This window comes from Triturus cristatus, chromosome 12 (assembly GCF_964204655.1).
Source record: "Triturus cristatus chromosome 12, aTriCri1.1, whole genome shotgun sequence".
In the NCBI taxonomy this organism is placed as follows: domain Eukaryota; kingdom Metazoa; phylum Chordata; class Amphibia; order Caudata; family Salamandridae; genus Triturus; species Triturus cristatus.
The window spans coordinates 823,345,624-823,369,857 of NC_140595.1; the positions used below are offsets into that span (position 1 = coordinate 823,345,624).

Genomic DNA, 24,234 nt, shown 5'->3' on the forward strand with positions numbered 1-24,234 from the left:
CTGGAAATGATGAACACATCGTGGGACCACCAGGGGTTTGAACCTGTGACCCTACAGACTGAGAGCGTCTTCTGATTGGTTGTGTTTTTCCCTTCACTTAAGTATGTGGCAGCTGCCGCCCTACCACCATGTGTTGTCCATAAGATTATCATTCCGTGACTCCTAAATTGCATGACGTGTCGGGGTGGCGAGGCAGCTTTCTGGTGTTATTCATTCAAATGAAACCCCTGCACGCTGAGGGAGGTGTCGACTCTGCCAAGATCACACTCATTGTCAGTGTGACAATAGGAGGGCACCGTAATGCGACAGTTTCCTGGCACCCAAGTTATGAACTTTCCACATCTGCATCCTTCCTGTCTGGCAGTTCTAATGCACATTACAGCTGAGCGATCGGCGCAGGGGCCTGGAGAGCTGCGGCACTGCCTGCTTCTCTTGTTTTGGGATATCATACCCGGGCACGGCTCACTTCCAGTAGCCCCTCCCCCCAAAACCATCTTTGGCATGGAGAGTTTCACGTGACTTTGTTATTGTAATTCCTAGTGGCGGTATGCTCTGGAAACGATTAAGAGTGTTGTAACTGCTGGAAGCAAGAGCCAGCGAAAGTGGAGGAGCGAAAGCTTCAGAGACCCGAGTAAACAAGTAGCACAAAAAATACCGTACGTCTGGGCAAGCTGCATACCACATGTGTCAACAAATAATAGCATAGCTTGGTTGCCATGACAATACAAAGCTATTGGCACAAGCAAAACAAGATGGTGTTGGACTGTCCACTGTCCGTACGTACGCGTGTATGTTTAGCTTTGGCTGAATGGCGAGAGCAGCCATCTTTGTCCATCCGTACGCATGCATGTTTAGCTTTGGCTGAATCGATTGCAAAAGGCCCTCGCGAGGCAGCGCATGCGCACTGCTAACGCCAGGCGAGACCCAAAATGGGAGAAAAAAACAGGAAAACCAAGTGCTCTCTAAAGCCCTTTCCATGAAATAACAATGAACGTAGATATCGCATGCAGCTCTGTTCTACAGCTTCCAGGGCTGCTGCGGAGCCGGTGTCTAAAAGCATAGGGGTGCCGTGCGGATTGTCCGGTGAGGCGGGCACGGATAAGATCTGCAGCAGTCACTGGACAGCTCCTCCCTGGCATCGCCAACATCAACCTGAGGCACACAGGGTTGTTACAAGGGGTCCACCCTGACACTGCCATGAGAAAGAGAGCCACCCACGCATATTCCCATTGGTCCTTACACTTGCAGGAAAACTCCTCACCTGCCATGACACCCTCCTTATCATGTCATCTCTTCCCATTGGTCATTTCGCCCTATAGGAGTCTCCCAATTGGCCACCGTATCCTCAGGAAACAACTTTCTCTTTGCCATTTTTGACTGAGAAGTATCTCTTCTCATTGGTCCATACACCCACAGCACCGTGTCCTCATTGGGCAGCAATTACACCCTCAATATATTTCCTCATTCTCTGTTACGTGCTCAGTACCAGGTTTCTCATTGTATCCCGTGCAGAGTCCTCACCTCAGCACAACATCTTCTCATTGCCATATTGGACTGAGTAGCATTGGTCAATGCACCCTCGACACATCTCCTCATTCGTTGTTACAAGATCAGTACCAGGTTTCTCATTGGTCAACAGATATCCCGTAGATTCCTCAGCCTCAGTACAACATCTTCTCATTGGCAGAACTGCGCTCTAGAACAGGATTTTCATAGGTGAATAGACTTTGGATAGGCCCTGTTCACTGATCACGAGACAGAAGGTTCACCCTCACACATCGAGGCTCCAGGTTCACCCTCGAGCACCCTCAGATTCAACCCAGCAAGGGCAGACATACAAAGGGGGGGGGGGGGGCTAAGGGTCCGCTCCCCAAGCCTCACTCCAGTAGCCCAGTGGGAAAGGTGTTCATGGCCGTTAGTTGGGTCTCAAGCTCCTGCGAGCTCTTCCCCACACCCCATGCACACCAGCAGCCATTGAGCTATCGGCCCCCGGGACTGCTGGGAAAATCCTTGTTCTCCCGCCTTCCGAAGCCATACTATCAATTCTAGCTGAGAATGACTAACAGCAGCAAACATGTGCCCCTCATTCACACTGACTGCTCGCTGAAGAATCGCCCTGCTGATCCCTGTTAACACGCAGGGCTTGAAGTGGGATGAAAAAACTAGGGGGGGGGGGCTCTCATAGGGGCGTGGCCGCTGTAATTAAGGGCGTGGCTTAAAACACTTGGGCTAAAAGTCTGTGCTTAGCATAGTGTGCCGCCCCACTGGTATGTTGCTGCTTCTGTCATTGCATCCAGATATATGACACAAGTAACTTTACACCTACAACAAGCCAGGACTATTGTTTTCGGTCAATGGTTGTAAGTTGCATGAGATAAATAAGCAACAACTATCACTTCGTTGTATGTAATACTAAGACTGATACTCTTGTGGGCGAGGTTGTGGCCTAAGGCTAGAGCAGCCGACCTTCGAGCTGAGAAAGCAGGTTCGAGCCTCACGGTGGCTCAATCAACATACTGCGATTCAATAAATGAATATGCCCTTGTGTAATGTAACTGGTGCTCATGTAAAGCACTCCAAGTGTGCACTATGTAAAACTGAACAAGCATTGGCATAGCCAATAGGTCTCGCCTTTGGGACCTTATAAGTGTTTCGCCATGCAACACTTGATGTTGTTGCACCAAGGATATTGTGCTGGATAACTAAACACTTGTAAAGTCACAAAGGCAAGACCTATTGGCTATGCCAATGCTTGTTTTATAAGACGGGGATGGTTGGAACAACAACCACTCCACATTTAAGTGAATCAAAAGAAAATTAGGATCACTGAATGTTTTCTTGCACCATATAATCTGAAAAAAAATAAAAATCAATGGCTATATGAGAACTTCTCCCAGGGAAAGTCTGTTTCTGAGGACTGAATGAGGGCACATACATATCTGTGCAAACTGCAAATTATACTTTGCTACTAAAAATGCAATGCATCCCAATAGGCAGTGTGGGGGCAATGCACCAGCATCATTCAGACTAAACAATCCACAGGAAAGAGCTGGTACCTTGTTACACAGTCCACCGAGATAGAGTAAGGGGCATCGCAACCGAATCTATAAGTAACACGGTCCAAACTCCCCCACACATCTACGAAAAAAATATTGTTTGAGGAGTCAAAGTTATTATAAAAATTAACAAGAAAATGTTTAATTAGATCAAGACATTTACTGCAGGATAAGAGATGGCGTGAAGGAGATTGGGATACATTGATCAGCGCGGCATAAACATTCCACTTATCTGCAATGTAAGGCACAGGGTCTTAAATTATCTGTCAAAAATCACGATTATTGGTCAATTTCTGTAGACGGGATTAGAATTAGAATGTCCAGGTGCGAAGTCAACAGCAACACCACCTCATCTTAATTTTCTGACCAAATTGGTTCTGTTGTACAGCCTAGCCCTCTGCTAGACTAGCGCGCCACCAAGTCCTCCCAAAAATCAAGATAAGTAAACAAACTTCATTTGTAGCCCGAAATCCCTTCATATTTTCAGAATATAGAGAAAAAGTGTTCAGTTTTCAATTTTTATGCATAGATTACAATAAACTGCTAATCATATGTAATTTTTTTAATACTTTTTACGTATGTATTTTATTAATCTTCTAACTGTATTTCACCGACTCCCTGCACAGACGTAGACTCACTGGGGATCAGCGGCCAAGGTGATGAACCACGGTTCTGGAGTAGTTAAAAGATGAGAAACTTTGAAATGGTGCACAGAATGCCTGTGTCCACGCTCAGTGGAGAACAGAGGCTTATGGGCGGCCTCGGCAGTGGACAAAGTAACCCCTACTGTGTTGAGATGTACTACTTTGTTTGGGCCATTTAACTCCTCGTACAAGTAAGATGTGTTTATTAAACACTGATGGGTAACCTATGTTGGGCAATATCTAGTTTCCACTGTTGTTTTGAAAAGAAAGGTAACATTACAGTATCACTTAGACCATGGCAGTAAAAAGATTTCTTATACTGACTCAAATATAAAACTACTGCTAAACACAAAGTGATTCATAATGCCATTGCATCATCATAGTAGTTACCAGCAAATAATAAACATCAAGATTTTTTTTTATTAACAGTGAAAATTCTAGAGTTAAAAAAAACGAATCTCACGACAATGCGCACAATTATTTGTTTTTTTAACAAAATAGCAGGGCTTTCTGCACAGCAGTTTGTTGGCTGCCGTGCAGCAACAGGGGTCACTATGACTCAGCTCACCAATATTCATTATACAGTCCTTCGAAGCGCTAAGGGCCGAGCAAAGCACGACGGGATTCCAACAGTGGTACCCAGGCTGCACAGACCGCAACATCAAACTCCGGTTCATTTCCCCTTTACATTTTGATCATGGTGGGGCAGAGTGAATGTATCTTATTGGATTTTGGGGTCTGCCTTGGTTTCTGTATCCATTCTTCATCAACTGACATCTTGGCGGCCATCATACTTTTGTTACAATAATACACAGACATCCGGTCTAAAAGAGGCGCTATGTGCCTGCTGGGTGAGGCGCTCTTTGTAAACTTCCCACAGAGGGGCACGTGCTGCCTGCATGTAAAACGCGCCAAAGATGTTTGATTATTGGGGTAATCGTACGAAAAAAGGACATCAGAAAAAGCTTAAAATGCGTTTTGAAAAAAGGGATTTGTGTAAACCCGGAAGCCCACATTCCCCCAGAAGACCAGTGATGGTTTGCCCGAGAGCACATAGCTATGTTAGGATCAAAAATAAAAGTAACAGGTGCAGTTGATAGTTTGCACGATACTTAAAAGATTTGGCGGCATAGTGTGGAAATGCTACTTAAAAAAACTCTTACTAAGCAAACTGTGTCCCGCGCAGCTGTCACACCTGTCACTGCTACAATTAGAAAATAGTCCAAGGCATGTGGCGTCCCCTTATGACATGAAAGGACCATTCCTGCTTCTCTCAGCAAGCTGCACAACAGTCAGATGGATTCTCCATGCGTTTCATAGTTCCTGTATGTTAGTGAAAGTTTGAATCTCATGTTTTTGTTCGATAATGCCACGAATGTGAAAATATACATTAAGGCATAAGTAAAGGCAGTGCCGCCGCAAGAGGTCCAATGACTAAACGAAAACCCGGCGTGGTTATTAGGAGCGATACAACAAACGGAACCGGACAGTGAATATGGGTTCCGCGCTAAATGACACACCCAAATTATTCTACCATGTGGGCAAATGTGAAAAAATGTACACTGCTAAGTAAAATGTTGAATTTGGCAGTTTAGGTAAAGGCGTCATGGACCTTCCTGGACATAAAACGAGTAAAGTTAAATTACACACGTGACGCTAAGCATTGTCCAATCTATGGGTATGGTGAAATAAATGCAATGTCAAGGCAGCATGTTTTTGGCGCGCCGTCAGCAAGTTACTCCCATTCAACTTGTCAATACAATATGACAGGCACCCCTGAACACTGCATTTAGCGGATATGGGGAAAGAGTGTAAGCCGAGCTTAAATAGAGCCGATATGCCACACAGCATGTACATGAAAAGTGAAACCATTAACTAGACCAGTGAAATATCGAAATGCCAGTTTATTCAAAAAGGTTAACGCATTCGCCCCATTGAAAGACTGAAGAAAATGGCAGCTACACGCGGGCCCCTTTAAAAACGCGACTTGTGTGCTCGGTGATACATTTTTAGTTTTTTAACTCCAGTTTCTGAATGCCAGTTATTGCTTCTTTGCAATACAGTATAAAAGCAGTAATTAAACTTAACAAATTGCTCGAGTTGCCGTTTAAAAACTTAATTTATTGCAAGAGCGTTCATGCTGGTAGCACAACTTCAGTGATAAAAAAAAAACGTATGAAACATTTCGACTTGCAGAAGGTACACTATGAAATCTACGCTTTAAATTCACGACCATTTACACAAAAATAGAATGCAGAAGTAATACTAAAAGCTAGCAATGACTGCACGTGGTACATGCAACAACGTAATGTATATTTATTCGAAACTGAATAATTTCCTTGCATCGTCTTTCTGAAAGTAAAAAGAAAAAGGTTTACTGGAGGTACACAGCAGAAATAAAGTTACTTACTGTGGGATTGGACCTCTGACTAATAAAACATATTTTTTTTAAAGTAAGACACGATTCGGTAAGGTCCTGGAAAGTAAAGTAGTTCGTATGAAGGAGAGTGGTGCTTGGATAGGACAAGAGCGCAAACTAATGTGGTTGGAAAATTGCAATGTTTTGGTACGCGTTGTTAAAAAGTATAACAGATGCAAAAATTGTAGCAATCAAGTCCATCCTAGAACAGAGATGCAGAAATTGGAGCAAACTCCCCCTTTGATTTAATGACAGCTGTGCCAACATCCTTTGCACTGTGGGACTACAAGTGTACCACAAGTTCAAACGTACAGCCACATATAAAGTTTGAGGAATGATGAATATTTAGCATTAGTACAACGAAATGGGACGAGTAGTACAGATAACCACTAACAGGCTTGTAACTGACTCCAAGGGACACGTGTTTAGACAGCCTATACTATGGTCGGTAAAGGATAAATAAACTCAAATCGGGGGCTCCAGCTTCAACATTGTAACATTCACAATATAGTGTCCTACATATCAGTAGTCGATCACATATGACGGGGGCTACAAAGTAAACAAACAAGCAAATGGTACGCGCGAAAGTGATCGCGAGGCAGACGTGCGGCCGCGACCGGGAGTTGTGTGTGCGTGTGCAAAAAGGAAATTTAAAAAAACCACGCAGGCTGGCGAGTGGTGTGCGCGCACCATGACGAGAGAGGAAAGCCATATGGCGCCTCTGCTCGTTATTGTGCGCGTAACCGCACGATCTATGCCAGCCAAAAGCGTGTGGTAGGACTTTTAAAAGCCCACACACTAAATGTCTCGCAGAGCAGCGCATGCGTTGGCTCAGCGAGACCTAAAAACTAGTCTCTTTGAAGTTACATCTATGGCAGTGACGGGTTGTACTATTGCAGGGTTAAGGTTTTTTTTTTTACCCTGAGGGTTATAATGGAGAGCCCGATTGGGACCAGTCTCGGCACCTGCTTTTAAGAACTGCCGGTGCTAAGCACTGGGTGGACCCGACCCATTGCTCATGTTGCTCCTGTTAACATCTGAAAACCCAAGCGTCGTTCATATTAGTACTGCAAACAAAAGTGTCACTCCTTTAGACAGCAAGCATGGCTCCTGATAGCATCATAAACCAAAGAATCCCACTTATCTGTATTACAAACCCAGGCATCACTTCTTGTACCCTCAATAACACAATCGCAACTCCTGCGCGCATCGCAAACCCAGGCATCACCGCTTGTGCCCTCCGGAACACGATCGTCACTCCAGTGAGCATCGCAAACCCAGGCATCACCACTAGTACCCTCCAGAACATAATCACCACTCCAGTGAGCATCACAAACCCACACGTCACGACTTTTACCCTCCAGAACATGATTGCCACTCTCAGGCATCACCGCTTGTACCCTCTAGAACACAATCGCCACTTCTGTGAGCATAGCAAAGCCAGGCGTCACCATTTATACCCTCTTGAACAAGAACACCACTCCTGTGAGCATCACAAATTCAAGCATCACCGCTTGTGCCATCTAGAACACGATTACCACTCCTGTAAGCATCAAAAACTCGGGCATCACCGCTTGTACGCTCTAGAACACAATCGCCACTCTTTGGAGCATCACAAACCCAGGCGACATCGCTTGTACCCTCTAGAACAGGATCACCACTCTTGGGAGCATCGGAAACCCAGGTATCACTTCCTGTACCCTCTAAAACAAGATCACCACTCCTGTGCGCATCTCATACCCACACGTCACCACTTGTACCCTCCAGAACACGATCGCCTCTCAGACATCACCGCTAGTACCCTCTAGAACACAATCGCCACTTCTGTGAGTATCACAAAACCAAGCGTCACCGCTTGTACCATCTAGAACACGGTCGCCACTCCTGTAAGCATTTGAAACTCTGGCGTACCCGCTTGTACGCTCTAGAACACGATCGCCACTCTTTGGAGCATGGCAAACCCAGGCACACCGCTTGTACCCTCTAGAACACGATTGCCCCTACTGTGAGCATCGTAAACACAAGAGGCACGACTTGTACCCTCTAGAACACGATCAGCACTCTCAGGCATCACCGCTAGTACACTCTAGAACACAATCACCATTTCTGTGAGCATCAAGCGTCACCGCTTGTACCCTCTAGAACACGATCGCCATTCATGTGAGGATCAAGCGTCAGCGCTTGTACCCTCTAGAACACGATCAGCATTCCCGTGAGCATAGCAAACCCAGGCATCACAGCTTGTACCCTCTAGAACACGATCGCCATTCCTGTGAGCATCAAGCGTCACCGCTTGTACCCTCTAGAACACGATCGCCATTCATGTGAGGATCAAGCGTCAGCGCTTGTACCCTCTAGAACACGATCAGCATTCCCGTGAGCATAGCAAACCCAGGCATCACAGCTTGTACCCTCTAGAACACGATCGCCATTCCTGTGAGCATCAAGCGTCACCGCTTGTACCCTCTAGAACACGATCGCCATTCATGTGAGGATCAAGCGTCAGCGCTTGTACCCTCTAGAACACGATCAGCATTCCCGTGAGCATAGCAAACCCAGGCATCACAGCTTGTACCCTCTAGAACACGATCGCCATTCCTGTGAGCATCAAGCGTCACCGCTTGTACCCTCTAGAACACGATCGCCATTCATGTGAGGATCAAGCGTCAGCGCTTGTACCCTCTAGAACACGATCAGCATTCCCGTGAGCATAGCAAACCCAGGCATCACAGCTTGTACCCTCTAGAACACGATTGCCCCTACTGTGAGCATCGTAAACACAAGAGGCACAACTTGTACCCTCTAGAACACGATCAGCACTCTCAGGCATCACCGCTAGTACACTCTAGAACACGATCGCCATTCCTGTGAGCATCAAGCGTCACCGCTTGTACCCTCTAGAACACGATCGCCATTCATGTGAGGATCAAGCGTCAGCGCTTGTACCCTCTAGAACACGATCAGCATTCCCGTGAGCATCGCAAACCCAGGTATCACAGCTTGTACCCTCTAGAACAGGATCACCAGTCCCGTGAGCAACAAGCGTCACCGCTTGTACCCTCTAGAACACAATCACGATTCATGTGAGGATCACAAACCCAGGTGTCACCGCTTGTACTCTCTAGGACACGTTCAGCACTCCTGTGAGCATCGCAAACCCAGGGATCACTTCTTGTACCCTCTAGAACAGGACTCTCACTCCTGCCAGCAGTGAGACTGAAGGTGGATCTAGTATTAACCTCTGAAAGGTAACTTAGCCTGTAGAACCCAAGCGTCACTTCTTTTGCCCCCTGGCACACGATTAGCACTCCTCTTAGTATCATAAACCGAAGTGTCTCTAATGTGAACCTATAAAACCTAACACGAAGGCAACCACCTATGATTCCACCAAGCTGCGGCTTGGTGGAATCATAGGTGGTTTCCTTCGTGTTTTGTTGATATTGCTGCACAATGGGGCGGAGCGCGGACAAGCTTGCACGCCAATAAAGTTCTGAATTGGTTTAAATAATGAAAAAACTGAAGTACGACAGTGTGCATCTCACCACCTCTAATGTTCAAACCTATAAAACCTAACATTTAGAAAGCAGGCTTCATTTCTTGTACCCTCTAGAAATCCATCATCATTCCTGTTAGCATCGCAGACTCCAGTGTCACTTCTTGTACCCTCTAAACCCTAACCTAACATTTAGGGTGCAGGCGTCGTTTCTTGTGCCCTCTCCCCCGTTAGCCTCACAAACCCAGGTGTCTCTAGGTTAACCCCTAAGTGTGGCTTCAGTTAGTGTTTGGAAAGCAGAGGCCGCTCCAGGCAGAGGCATATAAGGCCAGGCACTCTTCCCATGAACATTTAGCAGTCGGACACCCTCCTGTTGGCATTCTCAGCCTGGCATCACACCCTTCCATGCCTTGGCTGTACGTACCATGGCACTTAACTTATCCTAAACCCACACCATTTGCCAAATGAGAGAATCATGTTAATTCTTTGTATATAATGTTTTGTGAATCGGGATTATTTTACAAACCATGTATTACAATGAAAAAACGCGGTCTTTTGTTTTATACCAAATGGATAAAGAAAATAAATGAAGTCTAAATAATAATTAATGCTTGGATATATTTGTGTAACAGAAGATGACCCAGTAAAGTGGACATCAGCTAATAACAGTGTCCCCCCCCCCCATCAGAGTCAGCAACAGAAAGAGCTGCAGTGATAGGGCGGTGCGCTGCCACAGGACCAACTCTCCCCCGGGCAATGCCTGAAGGGATTACCAACCTTCCCCCAGGGGGCCCTAAGGACACATTGAGCAGGCGGCAATACCCCCTCCCCCACCGGGCCTGCCCCAGGTCACAGTGGACCTTCTCGCGACGACCTATGGCGATGCCCCCCCCCCGGGCGGATACCTAAAAATGGTTTGTTCTTAATACGGAGCACAAGCAACCTTGGCCGATGCCCGGTGGAGCGGTCCGATGCCCGGTGGAGCGGTCCGATGCCCGGTGGAGCGGTCCGATGGCCGGGTGGAGCGGTCCGATGCCCGGTGGAGCGGTCCGATGCCCGGTGGAGGTGTCCTATGCAGCTATAGAGGAGTCTGGCTCAGGTTCTCCCCTCGGCCGTCACCTACCCAGCCGGACATCCGACATGGTTTTCCCCATCTCCCAGTCATGTCTCCTTCCTTCCCCCACCTCCTCCTTCCTTGATTCTTTGGCTTTCCGCTGGACTCAATCTGCATCCCTCCCTCCTGGATACCAATTCCCCCGCTACCCTTAAGACATGTTCTCCTGGCTATTACACACGATAATAACTCGGATTATTGTATAAACTCATGTTTTCTCTCATATGACTATACTTGGAACAATGTGTAACTTGTAACTAATGTAACCTCACGTAAAGCGCTCCGATACCTCCGGGTCAAGCCAGCGCTATATAAAACGCATCAAATAAACAAAGAAATAGAGGTCTCGTGGACGTGGGAGTTTTTCTATCATTTAGTTGTTGTTTTCCCCTTACTGCCAGACATGCAGACTCATTTCTAGAGAGGGTGCCTTTCTCAGTTACGCATTACACCGCATTCCCAGATCTAATAGCGAAAATGAAAGTAAAGAACTCTAGACAACATTAAGAAACCCTTCGCCCTCAGAACACATTTACACTATGGCGCGAACACAGCTCTACAGCGCACGTCATGCTTTTATTCTGTCAGTAAAGCGCTTGCTGGCTTTCACTGAGGCTCGTGCACACATCCTATGCCCTGTAGCGCCACCTAGGGACAGTAACTTTCTCCTGCATCATTTGCCATCCTCTGTTGTTGTCCTCTCACCTTTATAATTATAGCGCCACCTAGCAGCAATAGCTGTGTACTGCTCATTTTGCAGATTCCGTTTGCTGTCTGCGAACACACTATACACTTTAGCTCCCCCTAGTGGAATTAGCTCTGTTCTGCATCACTACCAAACTCTCCTTGCCCTCCATGCACACTTCATCTGTACTGTTGCTCCACTTCAGGCCCTTATCCCTGAATGACATCCTTTGTCGGACTGTGCTGCCCAAGGACTCGCCATTCACACGGCAGCTGGGCCTACTGACATGCTCTGTATCCGGCTCCTCTAATGAGGCCCCCTCCTGTCCTCGCCCCTGCTCTCCAGCCCCACCTGGTGGTTTAACTGTGTATTGATGGCCTACAGTCTCTACCTGTTCGCAGTTTCTTATTACTTATGTGGTAATTACAAACTTTTTAAAACTTCAAATGGCTTTTTCTAGTTTTCGGCAAGGAGAACATAATTCATATGAACCTAGGTGAAGTGTAAGTTTAAAACGTTTGTAGTGCAAACAACCTCTCTACTGTAAGGGTGGCTCCTCCGCTACGGCGAAGGTGCGCCACCCCACTGCTCTGAGAGCGCAAAAAAATGAAAGGATAACATTGTTATTATCATTTTATTTTTCTTTACTATGGGGGTGGGGCGGGCTGGGGTCGGGGAGTGGTGAGTGCACACTCTCAAAGTGCGCATGACTGCTTGACCGGCCGTCCGTCTTGGCCCAGCCAAAGCGTCCTGCGCACACGGCATGCTCCCCACCAGGCTGCATTACACAGCCTGGTTGGGGAACATGTCCAGGCCGGAAACATCCATTACAACGCAGTCATTATAACGACCTACATTTACAACGGTTACAAGGCCTTCACATCACATGCCATTACAATGCATGTCACTACAACGCATGCCATTACAACGCATGCCATTGCAACGCATTATAAGGTAAGTAATGGAGATTCTTTTAGTATTAGGGTGGGTATGGGTTTTGGGGTACATGGGAATAGTAATTTTTACCCCTACACTATCCAACACTTTCCCTGCTGTTGCACTCACTGGAGTGAGAATAGTAATTTTTACGGCTACACTATCCAACACTTGGGGGGTCATTATGATGGCGGGAAGACCGCCACTGCCGGGCCGGCGGTGGCAGTCCTTCCGCCATCACATAGGGATTTACCCACCACCCAATAAGGATGGCGGTGGGTACCACGGCGGACGCAAAGTCCGTCTGCCGCTTCACCTCCAAAGGCAATTGCATCGATTGCCTGGCGGACAGAGCATGGCCACCAATATGGTGGCGGTGCCTAGCAGGCACCGTCCAACAAATTAGAATGTGGGTTTTAAAAGGCCTTTCCATGGCGGCGATGCCGCCATGGAAAGGCTGGTGGGGTTTGGGGGGGGTGTTGCAGCACTGGGGGGTACCCATGGTACCCCAGTGGATTTCCATGCACCAAGTGGCAGGCACCGCGTGGTCCTGCCACGTAGTGCAGGGAAATGCAGAGCAAGCACTTTTAACATTGCATACGGTGCTGCAGCCAGCAGCACCGCCTACAATGTTAAAAGCCCAGGATGCGCCCGCCAGTATGGCGGGCACATCCTAATCGCAGTGGTGGGACCGCCGCATGTCTGGCGGCCGGTCCCAAACACCGCTACGATGGCCGGCGGACCAAGTCCGCCCGCCATTGTAATCACCACCCCCTTAGTAATTTTTACTCCTACACTATCCAACACTTACCCTACCGTTGCACTCACTGGAGTATGTATAGTAATTTTTACCCCTACACTATCCAACTTACCCTACTGTTGCCCTAAAAGTATTATGCGTTGTAATAGTATGCGTTATAATGGAATGCGTTGTAATGGTAGTTTTAAAAATGCGTTGTAATGGCATGTGTGGTAAAGTCATGCAATGTAATGGTAGTTGCGATGTAAAGACTGCGTTGTAAAAGCATGCATTGTAATTGCATGCGTTTTAACGTCATATATTCGTCCAAGCCCCCAGGCCGAACCACAGTGCTCAGACCAATCACATTGGCTTTGGGGAGCCTGGGTGTTTCCTGGTTCCAGACTTGCCAGGAAGAGAAGAAACGACAGAGAGGAGGTGGGGGCAGAAATGTAAGTGGTTTTTTTGTTGCTTTTTTCCCAAACACCACCCCCATTCCCCGCCGGCCGCGACTGCTCTACTGTGGCTCTTCGTAGGGCAGTACTCTGATACTGCCCCACTCCAGTCTCCCTTTGGTGTCTATTCACACGGGGCCTGCACTGTATCTCCACCTGCCTCCCTCTAGAGTGCACTGTACACACAACTCCCCATTTCCCTCTCTGATAACCGCTCATAATTGGGTGGGCTCTGTCCCTTCATCATCACCCACCCAGTCGCGATTAGCATTCCGCAAAAGAGAAGGAGAACATTACCTCAAATGAATGCCCTTTTGATATATAAATATGTCATAAATACATAGAAATGCATAGCAACACTGGCAGGCCATTATTTTTTTTTAATCTTGCGTTGCACTGGCTTCAGCCTTTTTTATCTGACAGATGCAAGGTGGTTTTATAGTTTATCTCCCTTTTGTCTTCCTCCAATAACAAATTGGGGCACTGTGTCCTTCAGGGCTCTGTTTTGAGCCCAACATTGTTTAATGTTTACATGGCCCCTCTCACAGCTATGATCAAATTGTGTTGCATTAAGGTCAAATGCGCGATGACACACAGCTCATGCTCTCTGTCTCAAAAACTACTGATCAGGTACAAGAAACATTTAAAGCTTGTCTCATCAGACTGGATGGAAAAAAAGAGGCTTGGTGCTACAACTGGACAAAACTGAAGCTTTGTTTTTTAGAAGCAGTGCTTGATTTGAGCTGGTTGTCTCAGGTGCTCGGCACCAGCACTTCATTGTCAACACCAGCATTTATGATAATCTGCCACATGGTGGCGCTGTTTCAGTAATTTAGAGACGAGCACAACAAAAAGATGCTTGTTAATTCAAAATATCTCATATATGAGTAATCCCTGCCACCCACAACTTTCCTATAGCTTTGGGGGCCTGGAATAGTCTGAACTCTCACACTTGGAGGAGTGCAACAGTTAGTAGTTGTGTTGGAATGGTCATTGGCAGCGCTGGTGGGGGCAATGGGTGGTGTAACCTGCAGTAGTCTCCTGATAAGTGCCCCCGCACTGAATTTTTCACAAATTAAGCAGTGTTTAAAAGTTCCCAGTCAATACAGTCTTGTGACTGGTGGCTGAAAGAGCCTGGGAAAGCCACCCACTACGTCTAAATACGCATGGAATTGAGGAGTTACATTTGATAGCGAGCTCTCTTTTTACCCACAAATTGTGACAGTGACTGCTACTCGCTTCTATCTATAATGTTTCTTGAGATAAATTCTGAAACGTGACCCTACTCACTGCTAAGCTATGCAAGTGATCTGCTACGGAGTCTGCCACAATACATGGCGCGTCGGCTCCAGGTGGTACAAAATGCCGCAGCCAGACTCTTAATATTCCTCGCCCGCAGCCAATCACACCCTGCTGGAAGATGTTGCACAGGCCACTGATACTGGCCCACAGGGCTTACCATAAGACCCAACTAATTGATGGATGGATTCAGACTGCATCACCCAAGTGGATCGCACAGATCGTCTAACTTGCCCCTTCTTAAGAATCGTACGGTGGTTAGTACTAGAAAGGGAGAACGCTCTTTTTTTACTTCCTTGCCACCATGCTGTGGAATGAATGACCGTTCTCCCTCTGTGCCATCCTTTCTGAACTGTGTTCAGAATTTTGGCCAATACAAACCATTTAACACAGTGTCTGCTTCAGTTTCTGCCCTGCTTACAGAGCGCTGACTCGCCCTTGCAGGGCAGCTGTTGCGCTATGTAAATTTGTATTCATTCATTATCTGGAAGTGTGAGATGGCATTTATATCAGCCTCAATAAAAGACTTTGGCTACCAGCGACCAGAACAAGCCGTGCCAAAGCCATCAAGTCTTGCCGGCGCGAGGTATTGCTTTTGTCAATGTTTAGCCGTATCGTACAGCAGCGCCGCTACTGCGCAGGATGGCGAAAAGTTACAACAACAACAAAACGCAACGACGCAGCTAGAACTAGTGCTTTTCTTTTTTATTGCTGGCGGGGAAAAGAAAAAAGCGCAGGTGCTTCCAGCAGCGGCGGCAACACAGTGCTTCTTTTTAGGTCGAGCCTGGGCACTGCATGCGTTGCTCTGCGAGCCATGCTGTATTGGAGTATGTACTTAAAGCCCCGCCCACTCTCTGCCCATATTTGTCATTGGCTTGGGTCACTGTCTTTCGCAAATGCTGGCTTCTGATTCATTAATAGGCCTGTTAGTCCCTCCTTAGTACCACCTTGTCTTCATTTGTAGCCTCCCATGGGGACTGGCCCTTTCACTTCTAGTGTTACACGGTATGTCTTATTTAGTCTGTAAGCACTATTTGAATTAATGAGTTTCTCCTACTGCAGGCTCGACATGCTTTCCTGCGACATTCAGCGCCCCGTGTGCTTTCACTTTCCAAGCAGCCCGGGACAATGGCGGCCGCTTCTTTGAATTGAAATAGGTCTCGCATTTACAAGAGTTTGAGATATCGACATTGTAGATGACGATGCCTTTTATTTATGCAAATGCGAGACCTATTGCATTGCAAATTCTTGTTTTAATATAAGGCAGGGGGATCACCGACAACAGATGGAAGGCAGACGGGTAGGGGTAGCAAGTAAAATGGTCAACGAAAGAAGGAGGAAGTGTAGGTGGGGCAAGGAGACAGAGGGTGGAATGGGAAGAAGGACACGAGGGAACCAGACAAAAACACACACACACTCAGGTAGAGTGGTTAATACAAAGAACAACATAGTGACTACAAAAATGTGCAGTGGAAGGACACAAGTAATGCGTCTGTGCACCGGAGGAGAGACCAACTCACGAGAAGGAAGGAGACCTTTGGCAGCTGACCAATAAGAAACAAGCAAATGACAGTGATAACAAAGCCAACCAGTAGGAAGCAATGGGCGGTCTCTAACCCCAATGAACAAAAACATAAAGGTCTAGAAGAGACAGCGCAACATGCACGGTCTAGACAAAAGAAAGAAATCGATTTTAGGGTTCTGTTGAATAGGTGCAATGCACTGTGGCCGGGGAGTCACCACAGGCCTCTTCGCTAGCCCAGCGACACCAAAGTTTGGAAGTGCGCGGGCCAACTGTTAGGAACACAACTTTCTTGTGCAATTAAAGGACAGTCAAAACAGAGAAAGAAAACGCAAAACAGGAAGGCGATTTGGGAATAAAAATACCCCTCAAGCAGCATCCTCAACCCCACCCCGAAACTTCTGTCCCCCTGAGGTCAATCACCTCTGTACCAGACACATGTTGGACATTAAATCCAAATACACAAAGCACTAGAACTGCTCCCAGTTTAACCCTTTCTCATTAAACTCCGGCACGGCCATACTGCTCACTTCTGATGCTTGTACCGTTGCACATCTCACAACACAGAAGAGAGGAGGAAAGCCATTATACGCGGCCCGCTGAAGACACAACCAGCACTAATGGGTACTGCAGCTATGGGTAGTATACAAGCTACAGTATTGCTACCCTTCAACAGACATAAGGAAGTCCAACTAGGGCATGCACGGAGTCCCTGTGCGAGTCCAGGGAAGGTCATGCTTATGGAAGAGGAGGCCTCACACACAAAACTGTGTCATGCTTCATCATCGGCAAGGTGGACATGCACTTACGCTTCTCCTGGTCGTTTCACCTGCACACTACAGCCTCACATATTCACTCCAGCGCTTCCTAGTCGAATCATTCCTGTCCCCCGGCTTCCTCTGGTGCTTTCTTCTATGCACTACAGTTCCACCTTCTGCAATTATCTGTATAGTTCTCCCCCTTCCAGCTCCACCTAGTGGCTTCACCAATGCACTACAATTCCGCCTACTGGAATCATCCCTCTAGTACTCACCCTATCAGCTCCACCTAGTGGCTTCACCAATGCACTACAGCTCTGGAATTATCCTTCTAGTAATCCCCCTTCCAGCTCCACCCAGTGGTTTCACCAATGCACTACAGCTCTGTAAATATCCTTCTATTAATCCCCCTTCCAGCTCCACCTAGTGGCTTCACCAATGCATAACAGCTCTGGAATTATCCTTCTAGTAATCCCCCTTCCAGCTCCACCCAGTGGTTTCACCAATGCACTACAGCTCTGGAATTATCCTTCTAGTAATCCCCCTTCCAGCTCCATCTAGTGGCTTCACCAATGCACTACAGCTCTGGAATTATCCTTCTAGTAATCCCCCTTCCAGCTCCACCTAGTGGCTTCACCAATGCACTTCAGCTCTGGAATTATCCTTCTAGTAATCCCCCTTCCAGCTCCACCCAGTGGTTTCACCAATGCACTACAGCTCTGTAAATATCCTTCTATTAATCCCCCTTCCAGCTCCACCTAGTGGCTTCACCAATGCATAACAGCTCTGGAATTATCCTTCTAGTAATCCCCCTTCCAGCTCCACCCAGTGGTTTCACCAATGCACTACAGCGCTGGAATTATCCTTCTAGTAATCCCCCTTCCAGCTCCACCTAGTGGCTTCACCAATGCACTACAGCTCTGGAATTATCCTTCTAGTAATCCCCCTTCCAGCTCCACCTAGTGGCTTCACCAATGCATAACAGCTCTGGATTTTTTCTTGTAGTGCACCCCCTTCCAGCTCCACCCAGTGGTTTCACCAATGCACTACAGCTCTGGAATTATCCTTCTAGTAATCCCCCTTCCAGCTCCACCTAGTGGCTTCACCAATGCATAACAGCTCTGAAATTATTCTTCTAGTGCACCCCCTTCCAGCACCACCCAGTGGTTTCCCCAATGCACTACAGCTCTGTAAATATCCTTCTATTAATCCCCCTTCCAGCTCCACCTAGTGGCTTCACCAATGCACTTCAGCTCTGGAATTATCCTTCTAGTAATCCCCCTTCCAGCTTCACCTAGTGGCTTCACCAATGCACTACAGCTCTGGAATAATCCTTCTAGTACACCCCCTTCCAGCTCCATCTAGTGGCTTCACCAATGCACTACAGCTCTGGAATTATCCTTCTAGTAATCCCCCTTCCAGCTCCACCTAGTGGCTTCACCAATGCACTACAGCTCTGGAATTATCCTTCTAGTAATCCCCCTTCCAGCTCCATCTAGTGGCTTCACCAATGCACTACAGCTCTGGAATTATCCTTCTAGTAATCCCCCTTCCAGCTCCACCTAGTGGCTTCACCAATGCACTACAGCTCTGGAATTATCCTTCTAGTAATCCCCCTTCCAGCTCCACCTAGTGGCTTCACCAATGCACTACAGCTCTGGAATAATCCTTCTAGTACACCCCCTTCCAGCTCCATCTAGTGGCTTCACCAATGCACTACAGCTCTGTAAATATCCTTCTATTAATCCCCCTTCCAGCTCCACCTAGTGGCTTCACCAATGCACTTCAGCTCTGGAATTATCCTTCTAGTAATCCCCCTTCCAGCTTCACCTAGTGGCTTCACCAATGCACTACAGCTCTGGAATAATCCTTCTAGTACACCCCCTTCCAGCTCCATCTAGTGGCTTCACCAATGCACTACAGCTCTGGAATTATCCTTCTAGTAATCCCCCTTCCAGCTCCACCTAGTGGCTTCACCAATGCACTACAGCTCTGGAATTATCCTTCTAGTAATCCCCCTTCCAGCTCCACCTAGTGGCTTCACCAATGCACTACAGCTCTGGAATTATCCTTCTAGTAATCCCCCTTCCAGCTCCACCCAGTGGCTTCACTTATTCACTACAGCTCTGGAATTATCCTTCTAGTAATCCCCCTTCCAGCTTCACCTAGTGGCTTCACCAATGCATAACAGCTCTGGAATTATTATTCTAGTAATCCCCCTTTCAGCTCCACCTAGTGGCTTCACTTATTTCACTACAGCTCTAGAATTATTCTTGTGGTACACCCCCTTCCAGCTCCACCTAGTGGTTTCTCCAATGCACCACAGTTTCACCTTCTGAAATTATTCCTCTCCTGCTCCCCTTCCAGCTCACTCTGGTAGTCTAACCTATGTACTCCATCGTTACCTGTTTGAATGATTTCCTACTCGCCATCCCAGCTCTACCTGCTGGCCTGACCTATGCACTACAGCTCTGTCAGCTAAAATTATCCTTGCCCTGGTACCCTTCCAGCTCCACCTGGTGCATTCACCTATGCACTGCAGCACTACCTGATAGAATTATCCCTGTAGTCCCTTTACAGCTCCACCTTGTGGTTTATTTCACATATGCACTACAGCTCTGCCAGCTAAAATTATCCTTGCCCTGGTACCCTTCCAGCTCCACCTGGTGGTTTCACTTATGCACTGCAGCTCTCCCTGATAGAATTATCCTTGTAATCCCTTTACAGCTCCACCTGGTGGTTTCACCTATGCACTACAGTTCAGCCAGCTATAATTATTTTTGTAGTCATTTTTCAGCTCCACCTGGAGGTTTCACCTATGAACTACAGTTTCACCTGCTGAATCATTCTTCTGCTACTTCCCCTCCCAGCTCCCCCTGGTGGTCTCACATAGGCACTGCAGCACCGCTCAGAGGAGTTACACTTGAACAGGTCCCCTGCAAGGGCCCCGCATTGGTCTTACCTTTGCACTGCAGCTCCAGCATGGCGCTATACCAGGCCTCCTGCTCTTCCTCGCCATCACAGGCCACAGAGAAGCTGCTGTCCCGGCTGTAGAGCACCAGCAGGTGACGGTGCTTGGCATCCGCTCGCTTGTTAACGTTGAGGGCCGTCTCCAGGTTGACTGTCCGCTTGGGAGGTGGTGCTGGTGGCCCACCGGGACCCCCAGCACCAGCCTTTGGGGACACTCTGAACTTCTTCTCACTCTCATAGTACTCCAGGCGGGCTGGGCCCCGCTCACTGGCACTCCGCAGCACAAAGAACCGCCGGTGCATGGACTTCTGTTTGCGCAAATAACCACATTTGCGCACATCAGAGAAGCACGAGTCAGGGGGAAGGTTCTCCATCTTGGAAAAGGTAACAACTAAAATCACCTGAAAGCCTGCAGCACTGGTGCATACATTTATCCAAGTGTGGCTGACATATTCGGAAGTGGATTGCACCAACACATCTCAGCTGAACTGCAGCACTTTAAACAGTGCAGTGCCAGCACTTCTTATTGGGACAGTACCAGAACTCTTTGGGTGGGTCACAGCTCTTGTAAAAGGGCAGTATGAATACTCCTTGGCAGGATAGTGCAAGCAAGAGGACCGAAGCACTTCAACAACACAGTACCAGCACTTCCTGGTAGGATAGTAGAGATTCTTCGCAGGGCAGTCTCAGCACTTTTCCTGAGGAATACAGCACTTTTCAGAGGTAGCTAGACTGCTGCACTTCTACCCAGGGCAGTACCAACACTTAACACGATAGCAGCACTTTTACCTGGACAGTACCAGAACATCTTAGCAGACTGAAGCACTTTTTAACTTCTTAGCATGACATATGCGCTTTCAGCAGAATACCTGAACTTGTTTCCCCACGGTAGCACTTGTAACAGGGCAGTACCAGCTCTTGCTAGCAAGACTGACGCACTTTCTGCAGGTCAGCGCCAGCACTTCTCTGCACGAGTGGTGCACTTTCAGCAACCCAGAATTGTCACTCCGTCGCTTTGCAGCACTTTCAACAGGACAACAGCAGCACTTGTTTTTTGCAGGAGTGACACTCTTCACGGAGCAGCACCAGCACTTCTCGACGAAGCAGTCACTTCTCAAGTGCCACTAGGTCCTGCTCAGACTTTCCTGGTTCCTAAAAAGTCACGAAAAAAGCCAGGGTCCTTGAGTCAAAATGTTTTCTTGGTCCAATGCGACAACAGACAGTCGCCGGGTTCTGCAGTATTCGTTCCCATTCGGACAACCAAAACACAGTTTTTCGTAATCTTTGTAAAGTGCCTAATTCCAGAGGAAAAATATATTTTTGACGCGAAGTGTTTGCTTTCCGTTGGAGCGGTGTAATATCGTCAAATGTCTTTCTTTAGTGTTTAAATAAAAAAAAATAAGCTTATACTGCAAAAACAAAGTCTGAAATGGAAAGTTAGGTAAACACCGTGTGCATTTTTCGGGGTGCGGTGTGGCCCGGCTCCCCACCGCTGGCCCCCTCTGTTGGCATGCAGGCTGGCATGATCTCACGGCGAGCTGAGGTGCAAGAAACGCACAGCTCCGGCTGCCTGAACTTTCCTGCCGCCGACAGAAAACACCGCCGCGTCCCGGTGCCCGGAGCCGCCTCTGCGCCTCGCTCTTAAGAATGACCACCTCCCTTAAACTTCACTCTGCTCCCGGGCACCCCTCCGGCTCCGGCTCCTCGTGTGAGCTGAGACAACGCACTCCGGCTGCAAACTTACGGCGCTCGCCTCCCAGCTGGGCGGTTGTGGAAGAGACCAAAACAACAACAGCGAGCGGATGACACAACACCAATAGCGCCAAACTCCCGGGTGCGCAGGGGGCGCTACTCGGCAGGCAGGTCCTTTTAAAGAGCCATGTGCGTCGGTGCACAATGGTGGCCGGAGAGGGCTGCAGAAGGAGCTGTGTGTCCTGCGGCCGCCCCTGCTGGCAGGCAGAGCACGCACACACACACACCACACACACAGCGTGCTCGTGCAGTGGGCGGTGTTGTGCTCGGACTGTCTGCACAAACACAAGGACAGATGACAGATTCACCACGCTGCCTTTCTTCCCTGGGTCTTGGTGCGGCAGGAGCGCGGGTGCAGCGCACACCAGAAATACTCATGCACGCAGACGGGAAACGAGAAAAGTGGCAGGCATGGGGGGTCCGCTCCGGGGGCCCCCACCGAGTGGCACAGCGGGAGACCACCCTAAAGTCAGCAGGCTGGTGGAGGGGTGCAGCTGGGGCAGAGGTCCGGGCTTGTTGGATTGTTGGCAGTTTTCAGCCCAGCGGGCACAGCTGGTGGTTGCAGGAGCCTCGGCCGGTTCCCAGGGACGGGGGTGGGGTGGGGTCCCTCTGGTCCTGGCCAGGCCCTGGGTCCCCGGATCAGCGCCAGGCAGGGCTGCGGGGATTCTGCGCAGGGACCATGCTCCTTTCAGGGAGGGAGGGAGGGGAGGGGAGGGTGAGAGACGCCCTGAGTGTGTAAATCACAGAGTGGATCAAGTTGGCTGCGGCCCCTCCCCCTCCCAGCCAAGCCTCTCTGCTGACATGCAGTGCACACAGCCTGCATGCTGCCGCCGGGTCCTAGAGCGGGTGTAGGCCCGAGAGCGGGGCGCAGCGGCCCGGCCACCCCTGGGGACGGGGACGGGGGCACGTGCCAGGGAGGGGCGCGTGTCCGAGGACGAACCTGTGCACAGCTCAGGAGAGGGCGCCCATGCATGGGACTCACACCCATGCATGGGACCCACACCCATGCAGGGAGACTCACAGCCCACGGACGGACATGCACCCTGCAGAGAGAGAAGCACACCCCTGCAGAGAGAGACACTCGCCCATGCACCAGGACTCACAGCCCACGGACGGACACGCACCCTGCAGGACACACGCACCCTGCAGGGAGAGACACACACCCCTGCAGAGACACACACCCATGCAGGGGACTCACATCCATGCAGGGGGACTCACAGCGCAGGGAAGGACACGCACCCTGCAGAGAGAGACACACACAGGCCCCTGCAGAGAGAGATAAGCCCATGTAGAGATACACACCCATGCAGGGAGACTCACAACCCACGGATGGACATGCACCCTGCAGAGAGAGACACCCGCCCCTGCCAAGAGACACACACCCATGCAGGGGGACTCACAGCTCACGGACAGACATGCACCCTGCAGAGAGAGAAACACACCCCTGCAGAGAGAGACACACGCCCATGCCGAGAGACACACACCCATGCAAAAGCACACACCCATGCAGGGGGACTCACAACCCACGGATGGGCACACACCTTGCAGAGAGAGACACACACCCATGCAGGGGGACTCACAGCGCAGGGACACACACCCATGCAGGGGGACTCACAGCGCAGGGAGGGATATGCACCATTCAGAGAGAGACACACCCCTGTAAAGGGACACACACCCCTGCAGAGAGACACACACCCATGCAGAGACACAGCCATGCAGAAGACACACCCATTTAGGGGGACTCACAACCCACCGACGGACATACACCCTGCAGAGAGAGAGACACACACCCATGCAGGGGGACTCACAGCGTAGGGAGGGATACACACCATTCAGAGAGAGACACACCCCTGTAAAGGGACACACACCCCTGCAGAGAGACACACATCCATGCAGAAGTACACACCCAAGCAGAAACACACACCCATGCAGAGAAGCTCACAGCCCACGGATGGACACGCACCAAGCATAGAGAGACACACACCCATGCAGGGGGACTCACAGCGCACGGACACACACCCCTGCAGAGACACACACCCATGCAGTGGGACTCACAGCGCAGGGACACACACCCCGGCAGAGACACACACCCATGCAGTGGGACTCACAGCGCAGTGAGGGATACGCACCATGCAGGGGACACAACCCCGCTGAGGGAGACATACCCCTGCAGAGGGACACTGTCACCATGCAGAGAGACACACACCCATGCAGAAGTACACACCCATGCAGACGCACACACTCAAGCAGAGACACACACCCATGCAGGGAAACTCACAGCCCACGTATGGACACGCACCCTGCAGAGAGAGACACACATCCATGTAGGGGGACTCACAGTGCAGGGACACACACCCATGCAGGGGGACTCACAGCACAGGGAGGGATACAC

General features: G+C 49.0%; 1 protein-coding gene across 1 annotated transcript in view; it reads right to left on the minus strand.

The window, feature by feature from the left end:
- The window catches only part of LOC146782987 (insulin receptor substrate 1-B-like), a 308,375-nt gene extending 285,798 nt beyond the window's left edge, over window positions 1-22,577 (minus strand). Inside the window, exon 1 of the mRNA XM_085638543.1 lies at window positions 20,083-22,577. Within this exon, the coding sequence (XP_085494669.1) occupies window positions 20,083-20,464 (382 nt within the window). The 5' untranslated portion in view covers window positions 20,465-22,577. The remainder of the gene's footprint in view (window positions 1-20,082) is intronic.
- Between the last annotated feature and the right edge of the window lie 1,657 nt (window positions 22,578-24,234).